Source organism: Thamnophis sirtalis, unplaced genomic scaffold (genome assembly GCF_051295495.1).
Source record: "Thamnophis sirtalis isolate CommonGarterSnake01/CBP01778 unplaced genomic scaffold, rThaSir2_p1.2 scaffold_2, whole genome shotgun sequence".
Lineage (NCBI taxonomy): Eukaryota > Metazoa > Chordata > Lepidosauria > Squamata > Natricidae > Thamnophis > Thamnophis sirtalis.
Window position 1 is genome coordinate 63243413 of NW_028261382.1, and position 13541 is coordinate 63256953.

At 45.1% G+C, this 13541-nt stretch overlaps 1 protein-coding gene across 5 annotated transcripts in view; it reads right to left on the reverse strand.

The window, feature by feature from the left end:
- The window catches only part of SFSWAP (splicing factor SWAP), a 107082-nt gene that overhangs the window by 53476 nt on the left and 40065 nt on the right, over positions 1-13541 (reverse strand). For 4 of the 5 annotated variants that reach the window (XM_087705792.1, XM_087705796.1, XM_087705794.1 and 1 more), the window contains exons 8-11: positions 12849-13098; positions 8645-8776; positions 7849-7942; positions 210-381 (exon numbers count right to left, since the gene is read on the reverse strand). In XM_087705792.1, coding sequence (XP_087561918.1) covers positions 210-381; positions 7849-7942; positions 8645-8776; positions 12849-13098 — 648 coding nt within the window. The remainder of the gene's footprint in view (positions 1-209; positions 382-7848; positions 7943-8644; positions 8777-12848; positions 13099-13541) is intronic. The other variant, XM_087705793.1, reaches the window with a different exon arrangement.

Here is a 13541-nt window from a genome sequence, read left to right on the forward strand (position 1 = left end):
GGTCTTATTTTAGCCAATTCATCAGAATGCATTTAAATTAACAATGCATGGGATTACTTGCTTTTTTACTTCACGGCCTGTCTCATCATAATTCAACAGCACCTTTTAGAGGTGTGGGGTGGGAGTGGCTGGAGCCAGACTGAAGGTTTCTCGGGTTGCATAAATGTGACTTTGTCCTCTTAAAAGACAAGGCTTGATGGAGGTCTTACCTTTTATCAGTTTGCCATCATTGCTAATTTTGATGGCAGCTGCGTCCTTGGCATTATTTCCTTCAACCGCTGAATCGGCGTCTTCGGGACTCTGCTCAGCAGGAAACTGGGTCTCTCCAGGTGCCGCGCTGGGCGTGTCAGTAGAAACGTCCTCCGACAAAGAGGCGACCTGCTTTTAAAAGAGAGAGGGTGGTGGTAATCCACTATGTAGCACAATCTCAAAAGTGGAAGTTGCAGCGGAATAAATGTGAAGAAAGCCACCGAGGGACCCCTGCTTTCAATTGGGCAGCGCATCAACCCCACGCAGGGTTCTTAAGAATGTTTTAAACTGATGAAGGCTTAAAAATAGTAGGTATTACCCAACTTTGGAGCCAGGAGTTATTCCAAAAGTGGAAACCATATTGATAACTTGAATAATTTTACAAGACATGAATGGAGCATTCATCAGCAGCATATACAAGGAGTCATCGAGTTATGACTGCTTGTTTAATGAGCAAAGGTGTGAAAATCCCACCCAAGCGACTTATAATCAGTCCTCGCACTTACGACCATTGGTCATAGGTGCAAGGATCAGGCACCCCCATGGTCATGTGATCAAAATTGGGGCGATTGGTAACCCACATTTATGATGGTTGCAATACCTCAGGGTCACAAAAATGCAAGTCCTGACAAAGTGACTTATGATTGATTCTCGCACTTATGACCCTTGGTCATAGGTGCGAGGATCAGGCACCCTCATGGTCATGTGATCGAAATTTGAGCAATTGGTGACCCACATTTATGATGGTTGCAATATCTCAGGGTCACAAAAATGCAAATCGATAGGGGGGGGAGCCAAATTCACTTAATGACTGCAGCAAAGATTGGATGTGGCTTAGTGTCCCGGGGGGGGGGGGGTGTGTTCATAGAATTCCTCCTTTGCGACAAGCAAAATCAATGGGAGAAACCAAATTCACTTAACAGCCGTGTTACTTACTTAACACTGGCAGAGATTCACTTAGCAACTGCCAAAAGAAAGGTTGTAAAATGAGTCAAAAACTCACTTAACCAATGTCTGACTTAGCAACGTACATTTGGAGCTCAATTACGGTCGTGAGTCGAGGACTACCTGTCTATCTGGGGGCCCTTTACGATTCCATCAGAGCGATTCTGTTCTCAAAAGTAAAGTGGATTCTTTCTTGTGCCAGTGGAAAAAAAGGAGGAGATCTTAAAAGGTTATTATACATGGATTTTAATTAAAAGCCCGCGTGGCTCTCATTATCTGAACATATAGATGTATCAAAGCTGTCTGTACATCATAATGACCAGACTATTCTCAGGGTTACAATCCCAATTGCTGATAGCAGCAAATTGGCAGCGTGTGAAAAGGTATCATTACATCTCGGCTCGAAAAGATAAAGAAATATCATTTTTGCCTTTAATCAATGTTGTGATGGAAGGGAGGATTTTTGATGGGGAAGGAGCATCACCCGTTCGCTCAAAACCATCTGAAGTATGTACAGGTAGTCCTCGGCTTACTACTGCAAGGGAGACCCAGGATTCCTGTTGCTAAGCGAGACAGTGGTCAAGTGAGTTTTGCCCTGTGTTACCTTTCTTGCCACCGTTGTTAAGGGAGTCAGTGCAGTTGGTTAATGTTCTGACCCAGGCTCCCCTAGAAAGCATGAAGCAGAGTCTTGGTCCCGACAAAACCTCTTTTATTTACATGACTGTGGATTCCTTTCATTCACAGTCTGCCAGGCTTGGCAAACAGCCTTTCAGAGGAATGTTTATCCACACGAACCTTATCTCGCTTGGAGAGCTGCCAGATAGCTAGTTTCCAGATGCAGGGTAAGGCAACACTTGACAGAGTCTCTTATAGTCACAAACAGAACTTTCCACTCTTGAAACGACAAAAGGAATGAATTGTTTCCTGCAAAAGCCCCCTCCCCATTCGCTCCTCTTTTGTTTCCTCTGGGAGAGGCCAATCACCTCCAAGGTATGGCTCTTAAGTCGACCCTGCTTTCTTAGTTGTTCTTTTCTTCTGGCACACTGGGAACAGGCTTCACCTGTTCCTCTGCCTCACTGCTATCTAGCTCCCTCTCTGCCTCCGATGCAGAGCCCTCGTCTGAGCTTCCCTCAACCTCCAGGACCGGCCCCTGTGAACCAGTTGCCAAGCATCTGAATTTTGATTGTTTGGTGGTGGAGATGCTGCAAAGGTCATGACTGCAGAAAACGGTCATGCATCACATTTTTCAGTGAGGGTGTAACTTTGAACAGTCACTAAACAGGAACGATTGCAAGTTTGAGGACTATCTGTATTTTATCAGAAACAATAACTATCAAAAGTAGCTTTCCTTGACTACCAGCCCGTTTGATCAGAAGGCACCTTTCAGGAGACACTGAATACACCCAAACCTGCCTAAAATCAACTAATTCAACCATCAACACTAACACATCCAAGACAACCTTTGTGGTTCTCTTAAAGATGAGTCCCAAAAGGTACTTTTTCAAGAGGCAACTGGACTTTCTGGTTTTTTCTTTGAAGACGTTTCACTTTTCATCCAAGAAGCTTCTTCAGTGCTCCAACAACCCTCTAAAACAGGGGTCCCCAACCTTTCGGACCTCAGGGACCGCTAAATTTATAATTTTAAATTCTGTGGACCACTAGTACTATCTGCCTAATGACTGGATGGGTGGGCGTGGCTAGGTGAGCATGGCCAACTTGATGTCACTCACATTGAGGGGCGTCTCACCGGACTCTACTGGCCCCTCCCCTTCCAGCCACTCCTCGCCTGCCTGCCTGGACTCCTTAGGGCCCCAACAGGAAGCAGTTGCTGGAGCTAAGCAGCCACCAGGAGAAAGAGTTGGCAAAACAGCTCAGTTCAAACTGCATCTGACCGAGAAGGAGGTTCAGCAGAAGCACCTCACTGAGGACTACGAGCATGGGCTTTCCAAGCAGAGAGAAGACCTGCGGGAGTGCAAGGCCAGGTACCGGCAACTGGAGGCTCAGCGGGCTGGGATGGTCAGCCAGTTCCAGGCCAGGATGCAGTCCCACTGGAACGAGGCCCTCCAGCTCTTTGCCACCAGCGATACTTCCCTCCAGCCTTCGCCCAAAGCTGAATTTCGGAATTTCTGCCCCCCTCCGACCCACACAAAAAGACCCCGAAAGAGGAGACTCTCTGCAGCAACACAAGCGTTCATTGCACGTATCCATCCCAGGGGCCATGGTTTGAGGACCCCTGATTTAGTGCAATATAAAAAACGCAAATAATTTTTCTGCTGACCACCAAAATGTTCTCACGGACCACCAGTTGTTGACCGCTGTTCCAAAAGGATGCAGATGGCCAGCTGTCCTCAAGGAATACAAATCCTTCCATTCCCCGCCATCCAGCCGGAGCTGGAGAAACTTCTGGGATGAGAAACCTTGGGCCAAGGGACAGAGGCCAATCGTTTTCCATTTCAAGTTCTCGTTCAAATGTACGTTGACACTTCCCGATCGTTACAGCGACTCAGAGATTCATTTAAGGAGTCCTGCGCTATGAGCTTCATATTAGGACTGTACAAAGCCATTTTAAATGAAGAAATGGCTCGAGATATGCTTGGGAGTGGAGCGGTGGGGGAAGAGAATGAAGCCTTCAAGGAACAATCTGTGGGTCTAGCTTTGCTTATCTGCTGCCACTAATAGCAGCGATAGCGCTTAAGAGGGCTTGTGGCAGGAATTTCTATCCCCCTATGCTCAAAAAGAAGAAGAAGAAATGAATACATTACGCTGGCAGAGCTCGTCTGCCAAAGAGGAAGGGGGTGAATTTATTCAGGAAAGATCTGGCTGTGTTTTGCTTAATGAGGAAGAAAAGTAATTGCAAGAAAAAAAAAATTAATGATCAAATTGGAGGCTGCCTTAAGTGGACTTACAGGACTGTATCTATTTGCTGAGTGTATCAGTTTTTAGCTAATTTCACACGCTGCCTTCAAGCGTGGTTTAAGGTTCGTTTGCTGAACAAGTTATCACTGGACATCTTTACTCCTCAAATTAAACAAGATCACTATGATTTTGAACCATGGGCAGTCCTCAAGCTGCAAGTGGGACCGAAATTTCTGGTGCTAAGTCGCTGCAAATCACAAAGTGAGTCGTCACGTTTTTACCATGGTCGTGAAAGTGAGTCGGTAGTTGTTAAGCAAATCACCGGGTCATGTCACGAAGCCAATCTGGCTTCCTCAGCTGACTTTGTTGGGTCGAAAGTGGTGGGAAGGTTTGCAAGTTGTGAGCAAGTTGACTTTAAGACACCGAAAGCATCGTTAAATGCGAGCAGACTGCCTAAATTGCGACCATGCGATGGTTCAATGGTTGCAACTTCCAGGACGGACCGACGTCGTTTTAAACAAACGGACGTAAGCCGAGCATTACCCTGTGCAGTTTACCAACTACAGGAAATGCCACCTGCTCTGCTGACAGACAGCCACCAAGCTGTATTGTGGCTTAGGATAATGTGCACCAGCCAGAAAAGAGGGATGTGAAAATATGTACAGACCCCTCGCATCCTGGACACAAACTGTTTCAACCTCTTCCGTCAAGACGATGCTATAGAGCACTGAACGCCAAAACAACTGGACACAAGGATAGTCATCCCCACCCCCACCCCATCACTCTGGTAAACAACTAATCCCCACAACTACCGAGTAGGGCTGTATTACTATTATCCTTCTCATTTTTCCTATTACCTGTGTTTTTAATCTTCTAATGACTATAATTTTGTTGCTTGCATCTTACGATTTATATCGTTGTATTGAGTATCTTAGTATCATTTTATGTGGAGTGTTTATTTAGTATCCTGTTGACTATCAGTAAGGGTTGCAACTTATAGTTTCTGATGTGTTCTTGTGATTGTGATCATGATTTATCACCTGTTGCTTGCATGTACACTGAGAGCTTCTGTACCAGAGACAAATTCCTTGGGTGTCCAAACACACTTGGCCAACAAAGTATTGTATTGTTCTGTTCTGTTCTATTGTCTATTTTATTCTATTCTTTATTCTATTATTCCTTCTTTCCTCTTCCTCCCTGTTCTGTTCTGTTCTATTCCCTTCTATTCAACTTCTCATTCTCTATTCTATTCTTCACATTCTATTCTATTCTACTCTACCCTAATTTCTATTCTATTCTGTTCTATAGTCTTCTCTTCCTCTATTCTATTCTACCCTAATTTCTATTCTATTCTATTCTATTCCTATTCCCTATCCCTTCCATATCCTAAAACCAGAAGCTAATTATCAACATTTATCAGCTCTGTGGACTCGAATGGAATTTTAATTATTAAGCATTACACACCAACTTGAGTTTTTTTTTCTTTGGGAGAAACCCAGGTGTTAAAAATCATGGTCTCATGGTCTCCCTGTAAACATTATGGGATGTTTGATACAAATGTAATGTTTGTGTGTCTGTATGTGTGTGTGTCAGGGCTCCCTGTGTCCTTCTTTTGAAGAAAAAATAAAAACAAACAGTTCACATGCCTTTTTTTCCCCTGGAAAACACGCTGCACTGTTTGACGCCCCATTAAACCAAACGGCAAAAAAAAAAAAAAAAAACCTGTTTAAAATTGGAAGAGCACTCTGCTTCATTAGTGTCCCAGCTATTAATTTCAAAAGCACCCGTGTCCCCATTATGGCAAAAAAGGAGCGAAACAGACAGTTTCCTGGCAACCGCACGGTGTGTTTGCAATCTGTTCCATCAAACAACAATCAGAGAAAAAAAAACATAAAAAGCTAGAAGGCAAAGCAACAGGTCCCGCTTCCTGCAGTGACCTTAGTCGTATTGGTGGGTCTGTGCCACAAAGCTCCTGGAATTTGAAGGCAAAGACAAATTCGGGCTGCGAATGATATTCAGCGTTTAACTGGTATTTGGTAATGCTACCTAAACCAGGCAAATCCCAAAGGGAAGAAGATGAGTCTGAGTTTAACCCATTTCCCACCCTGCCCAAGGAAGATGAGGCGAGAGATATCCATGTCACCCATTGAGTAGAGAAGATGGACTGTGCCCAACCACACTGTCCCAGTTTAGAGGTGGCAATTACTCCTACCCACAGTTCAAGGGGCGGGGCATTAGAATTAACCAAGTTCAATAACGAATGCTGGTAATAATCACGGATAGAACTGACGGATCCCATCTGTTTATAGCAACCATTTTCGTGCAGGTATATAAAACAAGCTCTTTTTAAAAAAAAGTCTTTTAGGAGTATATACACACAGGCAAAACTGGTTGCCAGCCATTTTCAGGTAAGGAGCACATGTACACAGAGAGAGAGAGTCAAGGAGACAAAGTGTGTGTGTGACAGAGACAGAAGGAGAGAGGGAGGGAGGGAGGGAGGGAGAGCCAGAGAGAGAAGGAGAGAGGGAGACAGGAGAGAGAGAAGGAGAGGGAGGGAAACAGAAGGAGAGAGAGAGAGAGAGAGAAGAGAGATGGAGACAGGAGGGAGACAGAGAGGAGGAGAGGAAGGGAGACAAAAGGTGAGAGAGAGAGAGAGGAGAGGGAGACAGAAGGAGAGAGAGAGAGAGAAGAGGGTGGGAGACAGGAGAGAGACAAAGAGAGAGAAGGAGAGGGAGGGAAACAGAAGGTGAGAGAGAGGGGAGGAAAAAAGAGAGAAGAGGGAGAAGGAAAGAAAGAGGGGAGGGAGACAGAGAGAGGGGAGGGAGAGACAATATGTGTGAGATCACTGGTGCTCCCTGGGCTTGGTTGTTTTCTTGCAGACATTTCATCCATCATTCAACATCATCCTTCTAAGCATTGTCTATTCACTGCCGGATGAAGGTTCCTTCTGCCTGTTTCCAACACAAATGGCCCCGAGCTTATTTTGTGCCAACTGGGTCTGCCATACTTGATGTCTTTGAGCCACCTGTTCCGTATACTTAGAATATATGAAACATGTTTGATCTATTCAAAATGTATGAGATAATTTCAAGGTTATCTCAGTTATCCCCAAGATTTAACACCAGACCGACAACCAGGTTGTAAACACAGCCCACATAAGGAACCACCCAGAAGAAAAACACTTCCTTCAACAGTGACAGGGCAAGCCACTTTTGTATATCAATAGAGAGCAAACCCCATTCTCTTCTAGCACTGATGATGTTACCTAGTTGTGGAATGAAAAGTCTGCAAGAAAACAACCAAGCTCAGAGAGCACCAAGGGTGATAAAGCCCTCCTCCTCTCCATAAACCCCATGTCAGGTTTCCCCAAAATGCCCTAATTGATTCACGAGTCTCGGGCAAAACTTCAAAAGAAAATTAGTCATTTATTAGGAGCATTTATTTTGGCAAGATCTCTTCCAAGTCAGATCTTAGCCTCATTTAAATTATAGCTGAACTTTACCCCTGTTCCTCCCCTCCCCTCAGTCTGTGTCATAAATCACATTCCCCAATGAGGTGCAACCCTCCCAAGTCTGCTGCGGTAGCCGAAAGTATGTGTGGAATGCACTCCCCCCCCCTTTCCTCACTATGGCATCATTAGGAGTTGACATCCCACTCATGGGAAACTGGTCCCTCCCTCAAGGGCCCCAGTCATCCAATAAGACACTCTGCACTGGTTTGAAGTGGGGCGGGGGAGAGGCAAGAACAAGGCAACAAGGCAACATGTATCACTGTTACGTTACACTTTCATAAGCCTACCTTTGAGCTGTCACTGGCCTCTTTCTGAAGGAAGAACTGTTTCTTAAATTCGTAGTAGGCATTGTACTGATGCCAAGGCTGCAGAAATTCAAATCTGTTAAGGAGGAGACAAAACAGTAGACGGTTCTCAACTTACGACCACGCACCGGGCGGCTGCTCTTTTGGTTTCTGGCACACACACGCGTTCCCATTTTGGCACTTGGCGTTGAAAAGGTTCGTCAACACTGGCCTAGATTCTTCTTAAAAACATCTGGGGATGGAGTGCCCACCATTTCTGGAGGCAAGCTGTCCCACTGGTTAATTGTCCTCACTGTTAGGAAGTTTCTTCTCAACGTTTCGCTTAATGTCAGAAAGGTTGGGCTCAAATTCGTAAGTCGAGCGCTACCTGCATTCCCTCTCTGGGAGGGAGATGGATAATTTAAAAATGTGGTACAGGAGTCAATATGGGGAAAATACATGTGTGCACCGCCATCCCTCAACTCTAAGTCGTGGCCATAATTCATTATTTCCCCACCTAAGGAAGAAAAAGGCTATATAAGATTCTGAAAATAATAAATTACACCCCAAGGCCCAGAAGTTACATATGCCTGGAAGCCAAGCTTCCAGATTCTTTGGCAACAATGCTTTATCATTAACTTCCAGTAGTTTCCTTGAATTTTAATGTGAGGAACTACAATAGGTTACTATGTTTTTCGTTTCCCCCTGACAAGACCGTCAATAAGAGAACGTGGGGCGAAGCTACTCGCTCGGTTTTATCGTAAAATGGAATTAAGACCGAAGTCTCCCCCCTACTCACCTCGGATCATTCTTGGCACGAACGCTGGTCTCAAATTTAATCCCATTTCTCGCAACATACTCGGCTAGCTTGTCAATTACGGGCTGGATATCTGGAGGTGGAGGGATGACGGCAACCACTGGAGGAATTGAGCTGGGAAATGTCAAGAGTTGTAAGATTTACACAGGCAGAGAACACAAACCTATTAAAATGGGGGAAGCAACTCTTTTTTTAAGGCATCACCTGACGGGAGGGCTAAACAGGGAAAAGCCAGGTATTTCACCAGCAAGGGGGGGTGGGGGGTGGGACAAGGGAAATGCAGATCAAAGCGGTGCTCAAATTATTATTTTTTACTACTGGTTCTGTGGGCATGGCTTGGTGGGCGTGGCAAGGGAAGGGTACTGCAAAATCCCCATTCCCTCCCCACTTCTGGGGGAAGGATACTGCAAAATCCACGTTTCCACTCCACTCCAGGGGAAGGATATTGCAAAATCTCCATTCCTTCCCCACTTCTGGGGGAAGGATACTGCAAAATCCCCATTGCCTCCACACTCTGGGGCTAGCCAGAGGTGGTATTTGCCGGTTTTCCGAACTACCATATTTTTCAGACTATAAGGCGCACCATGATTTTGAACAGGTAAATAAATAAATAAATAAATAGTGTTTGCACTCTGCAGGCTTCCCAAACCCTCTGCACGTCACATTTTTTGCAAAAAAGAAAAGAAAAAAGGGGGCATGCAGAGCTTTGGGAGGCTTGTAGAGTGCTCCTGGGGGTGGGTGCAAAGATGCCCCATTTTTTGTTTGTTTATGTCCTCCCCAGCCCCCAGGAGTACTCTGGAAGCCTCCCAAACCCTCTGCATGTCCACTTTTACAAAGGGGGTGGGGTTTCGGGAGGCCAAAAATGCTGTATTCAGTGTATAAGAAGCACCCGGGTTTTCACTCTCTTTTGGGGGGGGGAGGTGCGTCTTATACTCCAAAAATACAATACTCAAAATTTCCACTACCAGTTCTCCAGAACCTGCTGAATCCCTAGATTAAAGGCCCAGGCAGGATTTTAAAAGTTTTTAAGACATCCAAGTGAGGTGAGGAGAGCGGAATGATTTGTTCCTGGCTCACAAAAAAATAAAATGAAATGAAATTCTGGGAAATCTGCAAGGATTTGAAGCAGAATGGCGAAACAAAAGAAGTGGTTGGCAGGATTTTTTATTTTTTTTAAAAAGAAGTTTTAGACATCTAGCGAAGGATGAGTGGATTTGAACGACTCATTCTGGCGGGCAAACATGCAATTCTGGAGAAACAGCATTTGTTTGAGGCAGGACGGCTCCCAGTCAGAGAAACAAAAAAAAAAGTGGTTTTAGGGTAATTTTGCATGCGCAGCTTCTGTCAGACAATAGGCGCTTATTGAAATTCTCTACGTATTCTGCAACGTTAAGACTCTGCTTTAATTGAATGCCATTCTTTCGGAACGGGTTCTTTTATGGGAAAGAAACCCACCCACACGCTATTACTTTCATTACGCGATATTCCAAAGCGATATTCATTTCAAATATTTATGTTGTGCAATTAAAGAGAGACGTTAGCGATACGATGAACCACATAAACTGTATCATTCGATTTTTATCTCCCACCTTTATTACTTGATAAGTAAACTCAAGGCAGCAAAGATAGGTAAGGAGTCTCCGATTTTCCTTACAACGACAACCCTGTGAGGTAGGTTGGGCTGGGAGTGAGAGAGGGACTGGCTTAAGAATCGCTTTCATGGCTAAGCCAGGACTAGAACTCCCAATCTCCTGGTGATGGGTCCAAAGTTACATGACCAGCTTTCATAGCTAAGACAGGACTAGAACTCACCATCTCCTGATCACTGGACCAAGTTACCCAGCTGGCTTTCATGCTTAAGGCAGGACTAGAACTCACTCTCTCCTGGTGATTGGCCCATAGTTACCCAGCCAGCTTTCACATGCCTAAGGCAGGACTAGAACTCTCTCTCTCCTGGTGATTGGCCCAAACTTACACAACTGGCTTTCATGGATAATGCAGGACTAGAATTCCCAATCTCCTGGCGATGGGTCCAACATCACCCAGTCATACCTAAGGAAAGTCTAGAACTCACCCTCTCCTGTTTTTTAGGCCAGTCCCTAACTACTAGACCAAATTGGCTCTCAAAAATGAGGGGGAAAAATGATGGAGAACCTGTCCTCATATGGGACACTAGTCCTGCTAAGGAAGTACTAGAACTCACTCTCTCCTGGTGATTGGCCCAAAGTTACACAACTGGCTTTCATGGGTAAGGCAGGACTAGAACTCACCATCTCCTGGTAACTGGACCAAGTTATTCAGCTGGCTTTCATGCTTAAGGCAGGACTAGAACTCACTCTCTCCTGGTGATTGGCCCATAGTTACCCAGCCAGCTTTCACATGCCTAAGGCAGGACTAGAACTCACCATCTCCTGATGGAGAACCTGTTCTCTTAGGGGATGCTAGAGCAAAATTAACATCAGCAGGCTTTGAGAGGGCCAACAGAATATCCTCTTCAGAATGCAAACTTGGGAAGACCCATCTGGAAGTGGGTGGTTCATTAAACAGAAATTAAATAGGCTTCTTGCACATTATAAGCCCGCATGGGGCTGGCAAGGGAGGAGAGCAATATTATTTTTAGTGAAAAGATTAATTGCTGACCAAGAAGGCCGTCAAAAAACAATGACAAAAAGCCCCCGAGGCTATCATCCATGAAACAAAACCAGACAAGGCAAAACATGCTGGCTCTTCTGCACTCTGTCTAAAGCTCTCTGACAATTTTAGGATGTAACGAGACACCCTTTTATTTGAGCTGCCTTTTTAATTATTAACATTTAATCACTTTGACATATGCAACTGTCCACTGTTTGGTAGCTGGGAAGCCTCCATGCCAAAGCCTGGTCTGGACAAAAAAAAACAAAAAACAGTCCAGCCACTCAGAATCGCTGGCGTTACATCAACATGCAGGACCCAGGTTCATATACCGTATTTTTTGGAGTATAAGACGCGCCAAGGTTTTGAAGAGGCAAATTAAAACAAGTTTTTGCACTCTGCAAACCTCCCAAAAACGGCCCCAGCTCTCTGAAAGCCTCCTATAAGCTATGCACGGCCATTTTGGTGAAGGGAGAAAAAGAGGGAGAGAAGGAGAGAGGAAGGCAGAGATGAATTGAAGAAGGCATAAAAGAGATATTAAAAGTCAGGAAGGAGGAAGGGAAAAAAGGAGAAGGGGAGGGAGGGAGGAAGTAAATGAGAAAAAGTGGGAGGGAAGAAGGAAAGAAGGGGTGAATGGAAGAAGGCATAAAAGACATTAAAAGAAGGGAAGGAGGGGGAAAAAGGAGAGGGGTAGGGAGGAAGCAAGCAAATGAGAAAAAGAGGGAGGGAGGAAGGGATGAATGAATGAATGGAAGAAGGCATAAAAGACATATTAAAAGAAGGGAAGGAGGGGGAAAAAGGAGAGGGGGAGGGAGGGAGGAAGCAAATGAAAAAAAGAGGGGGGAGGAAGAAGGGAAGGGATAAATGGAAGAAGGCATAAAAGAGATATTAAAAGAAGGGAAGGAGAGAGGGAGAAAAGGAGAAGGGGAGGGAGGAAGCAAATGAGAAAAAGTGGGAGGGAAGAATGAAATAAGGGATGAATGGAAGGAGGCATAAAAGACATTAAAAGAAGGGAAGGAGGGAAAAAAAGGAGAGGGGTAGGGAGGAAGCAAGCAAACAAGCAAATGAGAAAAAGAGGAAGGAAGGGATGAATGAATGAATGGAAGAAGGCATAAAAGACATATTAAAAGAAGGGAAGGAGGGAGGGGAAACAAGGAGAGGGGGAGGAAGCAAGCAAATGAAAAAAAGAGGGAGGAAGGAAGGGATGAATGGAAGAAGGCATAAAAGAGATTAAAATAAGGGAAGGAGGGAGGGAGAAAAAGATAGAGGGTGTAGCAGGAAGGGAAACTGATTTCTGATGCTTGTGAAGAAAACCTTATGTTGGAAAAAGAGCCAAGTACAGAACCTACTGCTATCAAGTCCGTATTATCTCAGCACCAATTCAATTGTTGAGTCTTACCAACAAGTTATTGTCCTTAGCTTGGGTTTACTTCCAGTTGGGGATTTCCCCTACCATCCTTAGAAAAAAGATGCTCTCTTACACGAGAAGCCTGTTAGTTGCACAAGACACTCAACAAAACTCCTCCTCTGCACAGCCCAGCCTAAAATGCCATACCTTGCTGAAGTGCTTGTGCCAGGTAATGCGCCACTCGTGTCTTCACTGGCTTCAGAAGAGGATGGCGGTGGCGTCGTGCCAGGAGGCGGAGGTGCTGTGATGGTGGCTACGCCGGTGGTGCTCGACACCGTCACCCCAGCTGGCAGGGCGCTGTAGTAAGTAGCCATGTCAATCCCCGGCGGCGGTGGGGCGAAGCAATACGTTCCATCGGGCAGCATGTAGTAGCTGTAGTACATGGCTGCCATTGTTGCTATACAGAATTAAAAACAAAAAGGGATGATCAGAATTTTGACTGGCGTGGAGAGAAAAAGGCCAACTCAAACAGTGGCATGGATCCTTGGTGCAGCTCTGCGGGCAGCTGCAACAGGACTGCCATAATGCTTTGGTTCAACTATGAAGCTTTCTACAATGTGGGATCCTTGGTGCTCTCTGAGCTTGGTTGTTTTCTTGCAGACGTTTCATAACCCAACTAGATAACATCATCAGTGCTAGAAGGGAGTGGGATTTGCAGGGGGGAGGAGATCTGTGGGGTCCTTGGTGCTCTCTGAGCTTGGTGGTTTTCTGGCAGATGTTTCATGACCCAAATAGGGAACATCATCCGTGCTGGAAAGGAGAGGGGTTTGGTCTGTTTAAGTATTGGTGAGAATGTTCTTGGTGGTTTATTGATTAGGTTGTTATTTACTGTTTGACTGT